At 43.2% G+C, this 20,668-nt stretch overlaps 1 protein-coding gene across 1 annotated transcript in view; it reads right to left on the bottom strand.

Moving 5' to 3' along the window:
- Positions 1 to 429: 429 nt before the first annotated feature.
- The window catches only part of IQCJ (IQ motif containing J), a 164,498-nt gene continuing 144,259 nt past the window's right edge, over positions 430 to 20,668 (bottom strand). The window contains exons 2-5 of the mRNA XM_064476898.1: positions 19,156 to 19,220; positions 14,165 to 14,245; positions 2,986 to 3,120; positions 430 to 763 (exon numbers count right to left, since the gene is read on the bottom strand). Coding sequence (XP_064332968.1) covers positions 430 to 763; positions 2,986 to 3,120; positions 14,165 to 14,245; positions 19,156 to 19,220 — 615 coding nt within the window. The remainder of the gene's footprint in view (positions 764 to 2,985; positions 3,121 to 14,164; positions 14,246 to 19,155; positions 19,221 to 20,668) is intronic.

Here is a 20,668-nt window from a genome sequence, read left to right as displayed (position 1 = left end):
AGAAATATTCTAAGGACTTTATTAACCACCATGCTTAGCCTAAAGAGAGCAGGAGCACGCAGAAGCATCATTCTCAGCTCAGCACAGGGCTCCTCCCCCACCTCCTCCCATCAGGTTGCTGGCTTCCCATGCGTCGCGTGCCTGGGGCAGACAGCTAGCATAGGCAGTAATTGCAGTTATTATGCGCACAGGGTTCGTGAAGCAGCTGGCAAGGCCCATGGGTTAGGCAAGGGCAGACTGGCCTCCAACTGCGGCTGCATTAGAGGTTAGTAGAGGGTTAGTACTTGGGATGAGACAGGCAGCTGATCAGATGAGAGAAGACAGACCATGGTCTAGGCAGCAACAGTGATAGATGAAGCCCAGAGAAAGAGGGCTGAGGTTCAGCAAGCTGGAGGGGATCTAGTGGGAGCCAGAGGCCCAGAGAACCCCCTAGGGAGACACCATATTGAGAACATTTGACATGGACTGAAAGCTTTTAACCCTGAAGTTCCAAATGCACTCACTGATTATTAGAGAAAGCTCATCTCTTTGTGACAGGCTTAGCCAAGGGAGACCAGGGGTCTTCCTTATCCCCTCCACAAACTTGAGGTCTACTTCAGAGAGGGGTAAAAGCAAGTCTTCTATCTGGGGTTCCTTGAGAATATACATGAACCCAGTGCATCTGGCAGGCTCGTCAAGGTGGAGTAGAGTCAGTTTCCTTTCACGGGGCTGCGACCAACAAAAGATGTAAGAATGGATCTTCATCAAAGAAGTCTCAGCGAACAGATAATCATGGGAGATTAAACTACCTTAGCTAGTTATACCAACTCCAAACAGTTAGGCATAAAATTTTAAACAATGATGGCCTGGGTATTTTACCTGCCTGACAAACAAAAGACTTGGGAATGCCCCAACATCTTATATTTTCATATTTTATTCTGTACATTTAGTGTCACACCCACTGACATCATCAATATCAAAGTTGTCCTTATAATCAATAACCTTATTAGAATTCTGAGCAGGGTCTGCTTTCTTTCTGAAGCTAATTCCAATAATGTTTTTGGAAAGTCTGTTTTGATTCTCACTGTGTGTAGACAATCAAGAGTGAGCCAAACTTTCACACACGGAATAGAGTCGCCTTTGTCCCACAAGCACAGAGTCAAGACACGACGATGCGGTGGTGGAACAGGTACCACCCCCAATTCAGTTGGACGGACACACCTTATGGGAAACCAAATTGCCAGGGACACTTGAGGGAGGAAATCTCCTTACGTAAGAAACATTGGGGGACCTGGAGGCTCAGCTTAATTAAATAAGGTAAAACTATTAGCAAAGCTGAGCAAAACTATACATAAACATGAGGACCCACAAGGGGGAACTATGTGCATTTACACAGAAACACTTGAGGTGTCAGAATCCAAGTGGTGTGGCAGCATAAATATAAAGCAAAGATAGATTCATCCTGAATTCCAATAAGCCAAAAGGTTAACCACCCAAAGCAACACTGAAGCCATTAGACATCCCAGGACGGTTGACATGGTCCACAATGGGAACTGTGAGAAGACACAAAAGCAGGAAACCCAAATCTTTCACTCACTGGCAGAGTGATTTGATATTCAGTTTCCATCATTCAAATCGAGTCTTCAAAGCCATTTAATTTGCACCTTGTATTGGCATTCACAGCGAAGGCAACCCAAACACTCCATTTTCACATTCTTTTCCACTCACAAGTCATGAGTTAAATACACTTGACTAAACAAACGCAGACATTTTCCAAACTGGTTCATGAGCGTCCTCTAGTGACAGTGAGGCCCCTTAAGACAATTCATTCCCCCACAAAACTGTCTTTGACAAGTGCAGATTCACTAAAGTATTCAATTTCTGCTGTCAGCTAAAAATAGATCTTCTGCCACAATTATTTGCACAGCCATAAACTTAACTTACTGCCCTCTCCTTAGAATCCGTAGCTAGATGAAGCCATTTCCTAAAGACTAGGCAACGCTATCATCTGAAAACATTTCAAAACAACCTTTGCTTGATCCCAACATGAATATGTTATTTCGGCTGTTGGGAAGCCTTTTCACCACTGAACAAACATGATTACAAAGTATTCAAGGAAGATTTTTTTGGAAATAATATACCTGTGTAGTTACTTCATTTCCTAACTTCTTTCAGTACTGCAGTGACTATGGTAAGTGATCCCAGGGGCTAAATCCACACAACTCTGCAGTACAATTGCCTCATCATTTATTTCCCATCACAGTTGCTGCGTATTGTTTTTCAAATAAAGGCTTTCAACAGGTTCTTTCATCATTCAGCCTTATACTCGAGTTCTTAAACTGGTGGCCCCCAGGACAACTGCGGTCCATGGGCATGGTCTATTTACATTTAAATTTTTCTTACTGGTTGCCAACATTTAAAAATCTGGATTTCTGGCATTATCTGAAGAAAGAAAATGACCTTTGGCAACATTTTTTCTGCTTTACCACCTGGCAACATACTTCCAGGAGGCAAGGTGGGCTGCCTCTTTAGATGACACCTTCATTCAGTGAGCCAGTCACAACTCAGCTAGCATCAGTCACATAGATTACTTACCTGGTCTTGTAGGCATCTGAGATGCAACCCCTGAATTTGTAACCCCTTTCAATTCTTCCTATGAAAGTTCTCTTTAAAATCCTTGTAACCAAGCTAATCTTCTATCCTATTTGCACCTCAAAATGCTACCAACGACACAGACTAAAAGAAGCATACTCTGTAAAGAAAGGCAGAAAGATATTCTCAGTAATAGAAGAATGCCAACACACAAATGAGTAGTTTAGGTTGATTTCAAACACAATCAATTCCCTCAGATTTGATAAAGTTCACTTTGTGTTTTTGAATTGTGTCTTGGTTTTGAGAGGACAAAACCCTCACCATGGGTTCACATATAGCAAACAAGCACCTGCAGATCCATCACAAACCACCTGCTCACATCCCAAGGTCATGAAAAGGAAACGGGCACTCACGGGTGTGCTGCTGTCTGAGAAGGTGTTCATGCTGACGGAGCTGCTCAGCTTGTCTGAGGTCACGGAGGGCGGGGACGGGCTCCTCTTCTCCAGGGGCTCCTGTCGCTGCAGGTACTCGCGCCATGCTCGCTGGATGCTGCCAAAAAAAACAAAACAAAACAAAAAACAGGGAACAGTGCATCCACTGTCATTCCCTGCTCATAGACTCAGAAAAGCACAAGGAGTCTGGGAAGCTGGATTTGGGGACAGGGAAACTGTAACACATAGAATGTGACACGGGAAATCGGAAGACTTGGACTTTCTATTTCATTAATGTGACTTTCATAGACTTGCCCAAGCTAAATCAGTCTACAAGAGTCAACTTAGTCAGAAAGAGTCATCAAAGTGAAACTAGTTTGCACCCAGGAATGTACGTACTTTGATTCATGAGACACAAAATCTTTCCATTTCTCATCCTTTTTTCAAGTGAGAATAATAAACAGGCTGATGTACAACTTATTCATTCACTCAATACATCACTGTTGGGGGACCATCCTGTGCCAAGGTCAGCCCTTGGCACTGCAGCTCTATGGGAGCCATTCACACAGACTTCAAGGGCGTCCCATGATGTCTGATAGCGCAGTCTACATGGTCAAGTGCAGGGGTCCTGCTCTGGGGACAAGACAGGCAAGAGCCCTGTGGTCACAAATTTTACACCCTGTGGAAGGAAACTGGGGTAATGTATGATAAATAAACAAAGAAGTGGATGGAGAAGACAAAATATTTGGAAGTGTTACGTGCTATTCAGAACTTTAAAGTAACCCACGATGAGGTGGCTGCTTGAGACTTCACCCAAGGAAGTTTTTTATTTCCTGTGATTAGTACCCCCCAAAAAAGCCATGTTCTGATTTGGATACAGAAACCCCTTCTTTGTGAAAGCCAAGTGACTTTTTTTTTCCATTTGGACTAGCTTCTAATCTTTGAGATTAACATCTAGATTTTCACATGTGATCAGGGAACACACTCCCTTTTCTCCTGGGGGTTAGCTGGAAATGAAAACCGATTGTCAGGATTCAGCCTTTGAAAATAGTTTTAAATGACTGCACTGATTCCATCACTCTCTCCTCGACTCCTGGAAGCCTCTAATCTTCTATAATTCTTCCACATACAACCAAAGTCACTAAAGATGTTTCTGTGTAAATGAACTGATTTATTTTCATTTGGCTAGAATGGTTCAAAGACCATCAATTCTCAGCGGTCAGAGGATATAAAGAATACATAAATGCTATCACATTCTTGAATTTGTATATATTTCCTAATTCATCAAGGCGCTGTGAGTTATAATGCTCAAGGAAAAGTCCAGAACCTGCAGTGAAATAATACCTTGGTGATGTCAGAGGCCAATTTCCCTGAATCTATGACACTGAAGCTTCTGGGGCCCTTACTTAGAGGCCAAGAGCTTCCAGACTCTTCTAGGAGCTCCTCTGGTGGCTTGTATAAAATTGCAAAAGGATGTATTTTTTAGGTTTTTCTTTAAGGGCTCTCCAAATTATATGCACACTGCAGGCCCCATTAAAGCAGGACCTGACCTTGCTTTGGGTCATATGTGGTCACTGTTTTCTTATGCAATGTCTACTCAAAACGCATCCATATTTATTTATTTTCCTTGGATTTAAAGATTTTAAACAGAACCTCAGAGAAGGTCCTGTAAGATTATGGGCCTGAGTTTGGTAATCCTGTTGTTTCCTCTGGGATCCATTTTATTAAGAAAGTATCAAACTTTTGGAGGCTGATTTCCATGTCATCTGAAGTGCCTGAAGTACCGGGCATCTCCCAGAGCCCTGCTGACAAGTCCCGGCAACTTGAGGGCACCTAAAGCCTGCAAACCTGCCCATCAAGGGCTTAGAAACATGTGACGTTTTAAATGTGATTTTAAAAACAGAAAATACTGACAACATATGGAATATGCACAAGATTATAGGACGAGGTATTTCTCCCCCCAACGCCACCTTTTTGAATCGCCTTGATTATTCAGAAAACATGAAAAGCGTAGCCCCCATTTGAGATGTTACATTTTAGCTTGTTGAACACCAGGGGGCAGCATGACACCTTTAAAAAACAAAAGGATGCGCAAGTGAAAGCTTGCAAAGCCTTTAAAGCATCACCTTCCCCTTCTAGTTCTATGGGATCTTTACAGTGACATGTCAGTTTCCTTAAGTCAGAGATTAAGAAGACAATATCCTTTTCTTCCAAGTGAATGGATATCCTCTACTTTTGTTAACTGACAAGAAAATGTGAAAATATTAAATACCTTTAAAATGTGTATTAAAGCCATCTATAAGCCATTCACTTCCCTAAAGTCATTTTAATTTTTGAATAGTTATCTCACTATCCTTGCCTACACATATGAAAACAGTTTTACTTAGTTGAAAGTATATTACATTGTATTTTATTCTTTTTTTTTTAATTTAAGGGTTAAAAATGAAAGGACAGTCACGTCATATTAGGCTATTACTCTAAATTGCTACACTGTTTTCCTTAAACAGTGGAGCTGTGCTATTATTTATGACTCTCTGAATCGTAGAAAAGTGTTTATATCATATACTTACTCCCCTTTAACTACACTGATGTGACGTTCACAGATTAAATGATTCTAATATTAGCTCTCAGAATACCATCTCCACATACTATTTACTGTATGACAGAATTAAAATGTAGAAGCACCTCATCCCTCAATCAAAGGGAATCACGTGTCATCTATTCACCCCAGCTTTACTGCAATTCCTACTCACAAGGCACCTTCACGGACGCAGGGTAAACCCTAAACACCAACAACCTTGACATTTTCACTTCTGAAACCGAGCAATGGCATCAATATAATTCTTTAAAAGCTGGTTGCAGTAAGAAGGCACATTGTGTGTGTTCCTATATTTTGAATTATAAATACGGTATTGAGGTTTATTTCAAAAGAAATGATATAAAATACTTTTCTTGATTTCTTTGCCAGGTCAATTCCAATTTATCTTCTCTCATCTCAGGGATGGCATACTCGCCTGCCTCTGCCCTTTCTAGAAGCCCTTGTCAGTTTTATGGTGCAGGTGGCTCCCTCCTGCATTCGCAGCTACTTGGGGACTCAGCCTGTGCAGTTCTGGCTGTCAGCAGACGTCCTTACACAGAGGAGCAGAAGGGAGAGCTCTCTGAGGGCTGGGATGCTTAGAGGAGGCTTGAGGGAGTCCTGGTACTTTAATTAGCTTTCAAGGATGGATGGGGTTTAGATTGCTAGGGAGGAAGAGGGAAGACCTTTGGGCAAAGGCATGAAAGTGAGGGTACCAGGCAGGATGAGGCTGTGGAGACAGGAGAAGAATCCCGATGTCGCCTGGGGCCCGGGTGGGGGAAGACTGGGCAGTACCTGCCCCTGTGAGGGGGAACCCCATCCTGGCACAACTGATGGGTGACAGACCTTTCAGCTTTTCAAGAGTAGTCAGACATCTGGATTGTTTGTGTGAAAGTTCCTAATTCTTAAATGTTACTAAATAATTTTTTAAATTTCAAAATACATTATTTCCCAAGTAAGCTGAATTTGAGGATGGGAAAAAGAGGATGCCATCAAAGAAGACACAAGTCTGAGTATGTTGGGAAACAATAGCTAATTACATGTAGCTCCTTCTGTCTGTCTTCTCCCACTCAGTCCTGCCCACAAGTGGTCTGAGGGAAGGCACTGGTATTGTCACAGTGGTAGGCTTTGCCTGGCCAACATTAATTACTCCTTCTTTTGGTTCCAGTGCCCATTTTCCCTTGGGGACCCACCAACCCTCAACCCAGGAGCTTTGGATGGAGCAGATCCTACCCCTCCACTGTAGACAGCAGTCCGTGTGCTGGGGCTGACCAACCAGCAGGCAGTGATTGGTTCATGGATGCACACTTGGCTCAAGCCAGGCCAATGAGAAGCTACTGAGAAAGAAGCCCCCTCCTGCACCTGGAGACCTCCAATTGGTAGGTTGTAAGCCTGGACTGTTCGTGGTCACTTTGCCACAATGCTGGGAGAGAAAGAAGCAATAATGCAGAGAGCAGAGCTTACAGAAGACAAGAGACAGAGATGCCTTATGACCTTGTCTGAAGCACATTAGCCCCTGGGGGTTTCTGTTGGGTGATCTAATATCATCTCTTTTTATATGTAAGTTAGTTTGAGTTGAATTTCTGTTACTTGCAATAAAGAGTCCTGGCCAAGTTTGGTGGAACAATATGGGAACTGACCTACCCAACCCTTGGACCAGATTCCCTGTCTCCCCTATTACACTGCACTCCTTCCTCATGGTTTGGCAAATGGGAGAGATGGAGAAGGGAGCAAGATGGTGGGTTTGGCTTGAGTGATAAGTAGAACCCCTATTTGTTTAAGCCTCTGTTAGTTACATTTTCTACAAGCAACTAAAAGGTACCCTAACAGATTTGTCATGTTTGTATGATTTGGTGTCGGCTGCAACCCTGGATCTTCATACAGACCTTCCCAAATGCCAGGAAAGGGCCACTGCAGGCAACAGACGGGTTTTCCATAGCAGTTGCCCGTATCTCTATCCCGCCATCCCAGACTGAAGTTTCTGCTCAGTTTGTAACTCCTGACCTCAGCTCCCTACTCTGACTGTTGGTACGTCTTAAGCATCTTAGAGTCATGCTCTTCTGGATCTTTCTACCAGTTTCTTCACCAACATCTATGACCACCCTAACTGTCAGCAACCCCCGACTCCTTCACAGATGGGAATTTGGGCCACTGGGGTCTTGGCTCTTTTCTTTAGGAAGACTGAGAAGGCACTTCAGAAATGAGGCTCACAGAGGCAACTGAGTCTATGAAAGAGATCAGTAGCTCCGGGAGGTAATAACCACTCAAAAAGAAGAGTATCTGATTAGCCCGGTCCAGACACCTCTTTTCCAATGAGTCCTCTTCCTCCACTAGACTGTGAAGCCCTGGAAGGCAATGACCATGTGTGCCCATCATCTCTCTACCATTCTAGGAATATGGTAAGTAGGTAACCAACAATATATTCTCCTTAGATTATGTCCCAGAAATAGCTCAATAAATGCTCAAAGAAGAACAGGTTTTACCTCACAAGGAGGTGTGGTTAGACACAAGTATGTTTACTGTATTCTTCAGCTCTGTGACTTCTCCTTGGTGCCTTCTTATATTTTCCATCTCTTTGTTGAAGTTCTCACTGTGTTCACCCATTCTTCTGAACTCAGTGAGCATATTTATGACCTCTTATTTTGAACTTTTTGTCAGATAATTTGTTTATCTCCATTTCATGAAGGTTTTATCCTGTTCTTTCATTGGGAGCATATTCCTCTGTCCCTTCATTTTGCTTGATTCTCTGTGTTGGTTTCTATGTATTAGATGAAGCAGCCATCCCTCCTCAGCTTGAAGGGCTGGCCTTGGGTAGGAGGCGAAACTTATCATTCAACCTTGCCCCAGCTCTTGGTTGTCCCTCAAATCTCTGAGTATCCAAGTAACCTATTCTACTTTTAATAACTCCCAGTAGGTAAGGGTGTGCGAAGACCAGTCAGTGCCACAAAGGGGGGGATCTTCAGCAGCACCTAGATTTAGGCTGAATGGAAGCCAGACACTCAGGCAGCAGCTTTTAAAAAACACAATAGATACTGTCTTGTGGGACCACAAGCATAAGCCCTGCTGGCCTCCACAGCCAGGAGGAGATTGAGGGGGGTCTGCTGGGGGGGAGCCACAATAACCAGCGCACCGGACACGTATAAAAGGTCCTCTCCAAGAGATGCTGATGCTCTGCAGTGCGGCAGAGGGAGAGCTTGAAGACAGTGCCCACCTTCCAAGGTCTCAGGAAAGGCTTACAGTTGGCCCTTAGAAGCATTTAATTAGAAGCCTGACCCTTTCACAGAAAGACTGAGCTTCTGAGCTCCTGGTGTGTTGCTTCTTGCTGTGCCCTGGGAGTGGTAGCTGTTTAAGAACTGTTTCTCCAAAACAACAACACCTCTTTCTCCATTAGTTACAGTCCTATAGGACCCACGAGTGTAAGCCCTGAGCCAGGCCACCCAGAGCCAGGCAGCGTAGAAGTGTCTCCTGGCAGCAGCCGCAAAAATCAGGGCATCATGCAAGGGTACATGCTCCTTTCTGGAAGATACCAGCAATATGGAGTGAAGCAGAGGAAAAGCTCCAAGACTGCACGCACCGGCCTCTGTTCCCTGCTTTGCCAAATCAGAAGCTTGACCCTCAGGCCAAAGCTCCCGGACAAGGAAATAGGCTTCTTTCTCAGGAATACCAGGGGGTGTGCTTCAGTCTGCTATCTGTGCAGTGGTCTGGAGGCTATAGTCCCATGGGACCCAGGAATGACACTCCCCTGGACTCCAGAGCCAGGCAATCAAGAGACATCCCCTGGGTGGCAGCTGCAAAGGCCAGGGCAGCAGAGATAAGAACTGCGGCACCAGATGTGTGCAGAGCCTCCCCTGCAGGAGACACAGGTGCTGTGAAGCACAGCAGAGGGAGAGCGCAGAGACAGCACCCACCAGCCGGAGCCAGACAGAGAGTGGGACGATGGCGCCCACCAGCCCCAGGCCTGGAGGGTATGCCAGCAGGCCCCTGCCCCTCAGACCAACGCTTCAAAATCAGCAAATGAGTTTCTTTCACATAAAGTCTGGGCACTCTTTAAAGGGTTGCTTCTGCACTGGGCCCTGGAGTGGGTGAGTCTGCGTGTGGGCCCTTTAAAGGATGATCTTCAGTTCGCCACAGCCTCTAGGATCTCCTTGAGCCCCGCTGGTCTTCAAAGCCAGGGGTCTGGGGGCTCGTCTCTCGGGTACCAGCCTTGAAAGTTGGTGTGCTCAATGTGGGGTATAAACCTTTTGCTTCTCAGAGGAAAGCTCTGGGTTTGGAGTTCCCTCGGGATGGTGGGCTGTCACCCCGGGGGTGGGGCTTATGGAGAGACTGTGTCTCAGCTTTTCCGATGCACTTTGATGTGGTTTCCCTCTTGTTTGCCCAATGTGAAGGGGTCACTCCACCAGTGTTTTGGGTTTTTTTTAATATATGGAATTGTAGCTGTAGATTCAATGCATCCGTGGGAGAAAACGGTACAGGGTCTTCCTACATCCCTATCTTAAACCAGGACTTCCCCAAAACTAAATGTGTTTAGAGTGATATGGATTCTTGTTCAGTTTTACTTCTCATTAGCTGTGGCCTTGGGCAAAATACTAAACTTACCGGCCTACATTTTGCTTATGCACAAAATGGGAATAACAATAACTTCTTTGTAACTCTTGCAGAGTCAAGATAAAGTATTTAAGTCACTTAGCCCCAAACTTGACAAATAGAGGTCTGAGATAAATTATTATAATTACTTAAGGAAATCATGGAAATCATATACATTGATATGATACACTGGATTCCTAAGGATCTTTACAGACAATATTTTAGTAGCCCAATTTGACACAAAATATATTTGGAAAAGGTACAATTGCATGGAAAAGACACACTAGACTAAATGTGTTCCTTGGATTTTCTCACTGAAAGCTCACTACAATCCTTTAAGACATGATTAGTGTTCTCATTTTATAGAGAAGTGTAACTGAGGCCCAGAGAGGTAAGCAGTGCTTGCAAGGTCACACAGCAGGTAAGGAGCAGAGCTGGGATTTGAACCTAGGGTGCTCTAACTCCAAAGTCTGTGCTCTCAATCCCACTTCTCTCATATCTTTTTAATTAAACTTTTGACTACAGTTGACAGGTATTACTCTCAAACAAATGCAATTTAACAAGGCTTCATTGAAAACGAGCTTTGCAATTCTCTTGGGAATTGTCTTCCTTCTCAATAGTGTGTCTGTCTGTCTCTGTCTCTCCCTTATAGAATCTAAATGTTATTTGATCACTAAGTAAAATATGTTAATAAAAAATAAGGAGAGGAATTGAACATATTTAATGAGCAGACTTTTAAAAGATGATTCATATCCAAAAGATCGCTACGTTGTTCCATCACAAAATATACATACTGTTAAAACATAAAGAGAGGGATTGCACAGAGTCAATGAGCAACTTTTAAATGACGGTTTGTATTCGAAAGATGCGCTTTAGATCTCGCGGCAACAGGCAAGGGGTGACCCCAGCATGAAGGGCAGAGGTTTGGTGGGATTTGGAGGGTCTGTTTCCTTCCTTTGCAGTCCGGCCTCGGTGCTAAAGCCTGCACCCCTTTGATGTGTGTGCGCACTCCCAGCCTCGGCCCTTAAGCACACTCCCATCTTCAGTCTAAGGGTCGCAACGACAGCCTCCGTTGTGGTGCTTTCACTATTACTTTTGCTTGCACCAAATTTTCTGACAGAAGAGGCTTGCTTTTGTTTGATCTTCAGGAAACTTGCCTTTCACCTCCCCAAAGTGACTTTTTATTAATAGCTGTGCAATCTTGATTGTTTTCACCCCTTTGATGCAGTTCTTTGATCCTCCAAGTCTAAAACTCAAAATAACCTCTTAACGGTGGCTTTCGTGAGCCAGGGAATGCACCCTTCCCGACATGTCCTCTCGATTCCACCCTTCAACACACATGTTCTTTCCCTGTAGACCTCTGCTTCTTTCCACTGATTCCTTGCATGGCCACACACAGGTTTAGGCTTTCTTATCAAAATATTTCCTGTTTATGTTGTCCTGAGTGTGAGGGAACAACCGAGACCCTTTCCTGCCCCATCTGACCCCGACCAGGTTCGCACTAGCAGCAGGGTCACAGTGGAGGCGCCCACACCTGAGAAGAGTTCTCATCTTACCTCATCTTTGACATTCAGAGACTGACCTGCCAAGGTGCACCCCCCTTGGGGCTTGCAGGAGCTGGACTGTCCAGAAAACCTTCATTGGAACCTGCTGCTCTCCCCACATCAGGGTGGCGATTGGAGAGTTTCCAGGAAAGCAGATGTTGTGGTGTCATAACTCTCACTTCTCCCTACCCCGCCTTCTACCTGGTAAAGGTACGTGTTCAGCTGGTTCCCACTAATAGAAGACAAAAGACTCTACGAGAAAGCCTGTGAAGTTTGACAGTGACTCCAGAATGTGGGACAAGGCCCATCTTTCATACCCAGTGCTCCGCAGGCCTAAGGAAGGTTCCCTGGGAAGCAGGGATGGGGGTATGCTGAGATCCTCCCTGTTGAGGATGCCAAGGTCGGCCTGGGGGAGACAGCCCCAGCAAAGCAATGGATACATTGAGGGGTGCAGCCCACACCACTGGTGGGGGCTCAGGGGAGACCCAGTGACCCTTCCCACAGAGTCCCAATCCTTAGGTCTGTTTTTAAGGAAAGAACTGCCTGGCGGTGCAAGCGCTCACCATCAACAGGAAACCTGGGGCAGCTTCGGTGTTCAGCACTCAGAGGGTGGGAGAGGTGAGTGACAGCAGGGGAGGAAGGGAGAGGGAAGGGAGGGGAGCTGGGGAGGGTGGAAAGAGGAGATGAGGGGGAAGGCGGGGAGCTAGCTGCACAGCTGTAGGAAAGGTCTAATGGGTGGAGAGGAGATGTTCGGCCTGTCATGAGATTTAAGAATTTAATAACCAGATTAGACAAGAGTCACTGAACTGGACTAAATTCTCCAATGGGACTCAAATTCCATTATTGGACAAGATTAAGTTTTCTCTCCCTCATCCCCCTATGGTGAGTGGAAATGGGGTTCAGAGTTATTAGGAGAGAGAAAACCATTCTGTTTGCACCTCACTGGTCTGAGACTCCCCCATCAAACCAGCTACACATAAAATCTCTGAGCTGGCTGGGCTCTCGGGCACAGAGAGCTTTCCTTTGCTTGCTCCTCCTCCTGGCACCTGTCGCTCTGCCCCTACAGCTTGGAGATGATGAAGACTAAAAAAGACCAGGGAGGGTTCTTAACTTCGTTTCAGCATTCAAATTAAACACTCCAATTTTTCACACAACCAACTTTCCTTTCCAGCGCTTTTTCAGTTAAGAGGATGTTATCTTAATGAGAAAATTCCTAGGATAAGGCAACCTATGTTTGGAAACCAACATCTTGTGTAGTAAGGCTGACACACTGCTTATATAAAGTGATTTGCGGGCCTGATTCATTATTCATTTAACTAAGTACGACGCAGAGTGACCTAGCAGGGGACCCAACTGGTTCAGAAGCCACGTTTGAATTTCACCTTGAGAGGTAGCACTATGTGCTCGCTCAGAGACAAGCTTTTTACTGATAACCAAGGTTAACGTAGACTTACAGGGGTGTGTATTAATGTTTGCTTTTATCCACCAGGATACTGTGTATCTGTGTCATGTCTGTTGCAATTCCTAAATCCAGCAACGGCTTGTCGTACACCTCCAGGTGCCTTTCTTCAAGGGGACTTCTTTTCTAAAAGATTCCTCTTTGGGCTTTTTGCACATGATCAGTGACCCTGGCCAAGCTGTCATGTTTAAATTCTCCAGATACGTGCTTCTCAGAGTGTTAAGCTCTGTGTGTGTGTGTGTGTGTGTGTGTTTAAGAGAGCGGGAGGAAGAGATTATACACACCCTCACTGGCAATACTTACATGCACCCCTGAAGGAAATATGAATGGGAAAGGATCACAGAGAACAAGCACAGTTTAAGAGTACATCTACAGTGATTACGTTAGGCCCCTTCCCTACTTGGTAATGGTTTTAGAAGGTCGTTATTTTGTTCTAGAATACCACATCACCTGTTTCACCTTGGGTCTTACTAGTTTCACTTTTATTAATATTGAGGTGTATTTAGCAGTATTTTTGTGCAATAGTCATTGGTAGTGGAGGAAAAGGACTCTCATTTGGCCCTATTAAGAGAGAATAAGAAAGAAAAGGATAAGAAGTGAGGAAGAAAGGGAAGAGATATTTTCCCAAAACAACTGGGTAAGAGCTGGACTGGAAGCAGGAAGAAGGAACAGGGTTGAAAAGATGTGTGTGTGTGCGTGCGAGTGTGTGTAAAAGAAATAACCCAGTTGTTCCAAGGTGGAACTAACAAGTTACTAAGAAGAGAGACAGTGGAAATGCTAGTAGAAGCTGAAGAACGTTACTCGAAAAGGGAAAAACCAAGAAATGATGAAGCAAATGGCTTTGCTGCTGCTTAGAACAGGGAGGAAACAATGTATAACATATAAATGTGAAACAAATGAATGTGTAATTCTTGTATCCCTACATTCTAGAATAGTTCAGAGATTAAGAAAGCAAGAACTTTAAAACAAGTGCTTTAAAGTAAACTTTGAAATAACTTACATTTTCACCTTTGATTCCAAGGGCTGTAGATTGAGATGATATTTTTCAATATTATTCTCCACATCCGTGGCCAGCGGGTGACTACAAACAGAAATAATGCCTCAATATAGCTGAACCCATAAAGTTGACATCTACATCAATAATACTGCCAATTTAGATTTAATTGAAAAGGCAAATATATATTCAATTTTATTCACTTTAATTTATTAATAGGGTCCTAAAAGTTCCTATTGATGGGTGGTGGATAAATAACTGTACATAGAAAGAAAATGTTGTTTTGTTTTTTAACATCACTGTTCTTGATTTCTGCCACTCAGCTCAACATTCATCTAAGGCATGTAAGTCATTTACTTTAAGCAAAGAGGAAAGCGGACCGTTAGGCCGTTTCGGGGGAAAGTAAGTATAGTGTTACAAATCTCCTGGTATCGTCCAACTAGCGAGTAGTAGAAAGAACTTAATTCATTCCCTACAGTGCTACCACTAGTGAACCTTTCCTCCTTTCATTCTGTAAACTTTTTCAGAGCTCCCGCTATGAACAAAGCCTGAATCTGCCCTGGAGAAAGACAGATGATGATGAATATATGGTCACTGCTCCTATGAGTTTATGTAAGACAGTCACTGGATACTACAGTGGTCAAGGAAGGCTTCACAGAGCGGATGGCAGTTGTGCTGGGTTTTGAAGAATGGACAGGAATTAGACAAGTTGAGACGTAAAAGGTAATACATATGAGGAAGATATTAAAACAAAGGAGTAGAATCCAAAGAAAACAAAAACACTGATTCAAAAAGATACATGCACCCCAATGTTCATAATAGCATTATTTACAATAGCCAAGATATGGGAGCAACCTAAATGTCCACCAACTCTGATATTTTCAATTATAGTTCAGTTTTTTTAAGTGCTAGTGGTGACCCATCAAATCGATTTAAGAAACTATCAATGGATTGTGTTTGAAAAACACTGCTGCAGGGAAATAAAGCATTTGAAACAGGAAAATGTGATGAATGGGATGTCTAAGAATGGTTTGTGGTGGGAGTGAGCAAGAAGAATGAAGGAAATTATTTAGGTGGGTATTCAAATTGGCCAGGTAATGAGGACCAGTATTACAGTGATGGTAAAGAAAAGGAAAAGATAAGAAAAAAAACATGCAAAGGCATCATTAGGATAATGACTGTATTCTCTCCTCCTGAGAAAGGAATAACCAAGTGATGAGGAAAACATGATAGATCATATGTATGTGCACATGGCCACTAGGTGGTGCCATCAGCCCAAGATAGCTTTGTGGTTGCCCAGATGGGATGCTGAGAGGCAAGGGAAAAAACCGTCTCATCTGGTCTGTGCTGTTGGTGTTCAGGGTCCATTATTAATTTAACCTCATTCCCTCATTTATAGATATAGTAAATGTCTCCTATGGGCTAGGAATAATGTAAAACATGGGGATACAATGGTGAAAACACTAAACGTGGTTCCTGTTCTTACGGTCCAAGAAGATGGATATTGAACAAGTAATTCTAAATGTGATGGATGTTATTAAAGGGGAAACACAGAGAGACCTAATCCAGTGTCGGTAGGCATGGAAAGTCTCATTTTTATAGTTCTGTAGTCTTGTAGGAACAACAGCCTTAGAAAAAGGATACTTTAAGTGCTGTAAGTTATACTCCTTAATAACAAATTAGCAAATTGGGCAACAGAGATACAAGTGAGGTGTTGTGGGCCCTGCTGATATATAGCAACCAAAGACAGGGCTCAAGTCATCACAAAGAGAAATTTTTTAATAATATTAACAAATTTATTAATTTGGGATTACAATGTATAAATTCTCAACAAACTATATACTACGAATATATGTAGGTTTCAATTGGGTAGCTTTCGTTCACTCTATCCATAATTGCCTGTGGGTAATAAAGTGACGATGTCAGAAGAATGTGTGTCGGGTACCCAGCCTGACTCAGCATTTACCAAGCATAGCAGTCAGCCTAAGGTCTTACTGAAGTTAATGATGATTACCAAAAACAACAGAGTCATAAGCAGCCTCCTAATTAATGGCCTGACTAATTACTCTTCTCTGTATGGGCACATGCCAAGCTTCACAGAGAGAGAGAACACAAATGCACCAGAGTGGCCCAGTATATGGTCTCAAATAGAACGGAGTCGCAGCCTCCCCGCCCTTCCCACTGACTGTCTACCACAAAGCCCTGTTGAGCATTCAGAATAACTGTAATGTTCCAAGGGGGAATAACCGATCAACTGCTATGACACCACTATCGCTTAACTTACAGTCATTTCAAGTAGCTGAGATGATTTACATCAGCACCTAAGTCAGCTACAGCTGTAATGAAATGCCTAATCTGCTCACTCAAAGCACACCAATTTTTCAATCAAATTTGACAGCTTTGAAGGACACAGGCCTGTCCTGAAGCAGACCAGGAAGACCTTCAGAACTCCAGGCAAGTGGGTAGGGTTGTCCCAACTGGCAGCCACTGCTAGGACAAAGCATGAAAGTCCTGTGTGTTTTGAGGGAAGACTTTAAATTCCATCCCTGGAATTCCTCAATCAGGACTGGGAAAAATAAGCACACAAAGCAGACTGGCCATTTCCAGAAGCTTTGTAGCTTTCTCAGGCTTCTAGATAATCAGAGGGAAAGAACAGAGGAAGGGGGAGGAGGCAGAAGTCCACACGTAGACCATTAATCTTCACATATCTTCCTGTCAGCACAGAGCTGGGAAAGATACATGTTGGTGTTAGTGAGGGACTTAATATAGAATTGTGGTCAATTAGCAGGGGAAAAAAAAAAAACTTCTACAGTTCACTTCCTATATTAAAATCAATAATAAAAAAACAGCATAGCCAGATTTAATAAATAAATGAGCTGAGCCGAATACCGCAGAGAAAGTGTGTCTTCAGACAATTAAGCTAAATGAGGTTACTGAACAACCAAAAAAAAAATCTAAAATGCATGTAGACCACTGGTTCTCAACCCCAGATCCTCATTAGAATCACATGAAGGAAGCTTTTAAGAAATACTGATTCTAGGACCTCACCCCCAGGGATTCATACTTGATTTGTCTGGGGTTGGGGGAGCTTAGGCCAGCGCATTTTTATTAAACTCCCTGGTGATTGTAAGTGCAGTCAAGATGATGAACCACTGATCTAATGTCATTATCACACTAATCACCATAGAACACAAAACCTTCTTTCCAGTTTCAGCCAAAAGCCTTCAGGTATTATTGTTTACATATAACTAGCGATGGTGGTAGCGAGAGGGAGGAGGAACATCAAACTATTTTATTCTTATTTATTCATATTAATGAGAACCAGGTAAATTAAACAAGGGTAAATTAACAAGGGTAAATGAAAGCCACAGGTAAGCCAGAAACTTCATTTGATCAAATGAACCTGTTCTTCAAGTGCTAACATGGCAAACTCTTAGAATCACAGACATGGGATGAACTTGAGAGTCCGCCTGGTTCAAACAGCCCCCCAGGCGGGTAGGGAAGGAGCTCCATCGAAGGCACCACGCTATCATGCGAGCCTCGTTTCATGCGCTCAAGAAGACTGTCAAGCCAGGGTGGGAAAATGGGCTCAAGGTGGTTAAGTAATTTTTCTAGACTCAGAAAGCCAGGAAAAAGCAGAAAGAGGAATCAAATCCAGGGTCTTCCATTTTCAGGAATGCTTTCCGCAGCATCTCAGATGGCTGGTCATGTGCACGCCCCTTGGGTACTTCTGGTATCAGCTCACTCCTTAACAAAGAAGTCCACTCTGGTGGGCAGGCTGAATCTTTACAAAATTTACCATATTTTTTTCTCTGAGTCACAAAGCTGTTTCTCCATAAATCCTGCTCATTGATTCCTGTTCTGCTTGCTAGAGCAAGAAGAGCAATTTAGCCCCTCTTTACAGGAAAATTCCTTCAGATGTTTAAGAACAGCTGTTATGTTTCCTCTGAGGTTGCTTTTCCCCAAGCTACACATCCTCAGCTCTTTGAAGCATAGTTTCGCATGATTCCAGAACTCTCACAATTTTAAATGACCTCCTCTGGTGCTCCTGGGGAGGTCAAAGTGCGTTTTAATGGGGCACCCAGACCCAAGCATGGTGACGCTCACAGGGACTTGCCAGTGGGACTGAGTGGTTGTGAGCAGGAGCTCTGGTGGCAGTGAACCTGAGCTTCATTCTCATCCTCCCCACTCTCAGCTGAGTGTAGTGAGACAAGTGCTGAAAGCTCTCTGAGCCTCTTTCCTCATCGGTTCAATGGAAACAATAATGCCTACGTCAAAAGGCCATGATCAGAATTCGATGGGGAAACATCTGTAAGTGTTCAGTAACTGGTAGAGTGCTTTGTACATACTCAATTCATGGTAGTTCATTTTTTCTTTTTCTATCTTGACAACGTATGCCTATTAGTCAGAGTAATATTGTGGTAATATTTTTAAAAGCCACATAAAACTATGGTCTCATGTTAATATCAGATAAAACCTGTAAGCATTTATCCACGATCTGAAATCAGAATACATCTTTCACATGCTCTAATTGTACAATTTTCTTAAAAACCTACATGGAAGACTTTACTTTTAACTTTGTTCAATTTCATCTCTTTTTTTCTTGCTTTTAATTCCAGCTCAGTTTCGTTCCATTCTGCAGTGCTGTTTCAAATGTTCATTCCATTAGTCTTGGTGTTACCCTTGTGCTTTCTGCAAATTTTTTGACTTCCTTCTATACACCTCACTGATTTAAAGCCAGAGACAGGGCAGGGTTAGTTGCAAGCCCTCCGACATACCATCAGGGACATCTTCTGGCATCATATTACTCTGTTAATCAGTACAGCTTGTGTATTGTAGCTCAACTAGCCATACATCCATCTCAAATGAGCCACATTCCTGGCCAAAATGATATCATAAAATAAATTTACTTATTTATTTCTGTCTTTGTCAAGTAGTTTTTTTTTAATGTAAGCTTTTCAGCATCAACCTTAATTTCTGTTAGTATTTTTACTTACTTTTCAAGTAAATATTTTCCATCATTAACTTGTTTTAAAGGGTTCTGCAATCTTTTCAGTTCTTCCTGTGAAAAAGAAAAGAAGTGTCTTACAAATTGATTGCGTGTACTTATGGGTTATAATATTTCAGGACAACTGTTAACAAAATTGAGATAATCACCATTAAGAGTTCTGGGCTCTGCAATGGATAAGTGCTTAAACATACAATTTGATTCTTGATCAAATTAAAATACAATACTGCCAATCGAATTGTGTGATTTTTTTCCCATCACTAAAGATAATATTTCCTGTTATTCTTCCAGAGTAAGGATGTGTTTATGTGGATCCATCCACACTCTTCCAAATTTACTCTGTTAACAGCATTTTGTTTGCCAGTTGCTGCGTGACGGACGCTAAGGGACATGAGATGGGTTTGGCCATTTAGCAAACATCCTCTCTTGTCTCTTGGTAACTCTTTTGGTAACCTCATCCCCGAGCCCCAGTGCTCAGACACATACATACACACAAATGTGCACACACTCCTGCTCTGAATGTCGGGCTTCCACAGTCCCCGTAATCCCATTGCCTCAGCTTCAGAGACATGAAAGAAGTTGGCCCAGGTTCCTGGTGAGACTGCCTGTCCCCAGTCTTGTTAGTCACAGCAGGATTTAAGGAAGATCCACAGAAGTCTGGTCCTGGGGAGACAACCATTCCTTGAGGTCACCCCACTGGTCTCACATCAGAAACTGCTGAAATGTCATGAGGAAGCCCCAATTAGCACTAATCACTCATTCGCCCCTAAAAGACCATCAGGACTGGTCTCAGCATGCTTCTAACCCACCAGACATCCACGTCTCCTAGGCCATCCCTAGGTCAATCCCCATTCCCCATTTGTTCAACTTCATACCACACTGTACATCAGCACATCCCATCCTTCCTCCAGTGACATAAGCAATAAATTCAGGTCATATAAAAGGTCAGGTTTAAAGCTACTTTTACACAGAAAGGAAATAGGGTGGATAAGAATCCTTAGATATTCTTGAAAACAAGAAGTGGATTTTTAGGTCGTGAACTTGCTCTTTCTCTCCCCCTGCATTACGATTAGGAGAGAGACTGAGCCGTCTTCTCTTACACATGCGCGTGATGTGTTTTCTTCTCCTCTTTTTCCCTGGGCATCTGGGGGGCAAGAAGGCGCGGGCTTTTGCACTCCGTGCCAGCTACTCTATTTGCCTTGGTTCCTTCATTTGCAGGGAGCTGTGGGGAGGGGGCAGGAGGGCTTTGATGCAGTACTTTATTCAATCTAACTGTCTACATTCTAGGAAATCATATTAAACATAAGGTCAATGACTAACAAGAGCTTTCTGAACAGCTGCTCTGCTGACAATTTGGAGGATTGATTTCATCATTTGGTTACTTAAGCTAACTATACAAAAGCACTTCAATTCAACTGGCCTGGAAGTTCCAAACTGCATCCTGTTTTCTGGGAAATGGATAGGAATTTGGCTTGCTCAATGGATCTTCGCCCAGAGTTTCA

The sequence above is a fragment of the Camelus dromedarius genome, chromosome 2, assembly GCF_036321535.1.
Source record: "Camelus dromedarius isolate mCamDro1 chromosome 2, mCamDro1.pat, whole genome shotgun sequence".
NCBI classification, from domain to species: domain Eukaryota; kingdom Metazoa; phylum Chordata; class Mammalia; order Artiodactyla; family Camelidae; genus Camelus; species Camelus dromedarius.
The sequence above is the reverse complement of the archived record's forward strand: the minus strand, read 5'-3'. Positions and strand labels throughout refer to the sequence as shown.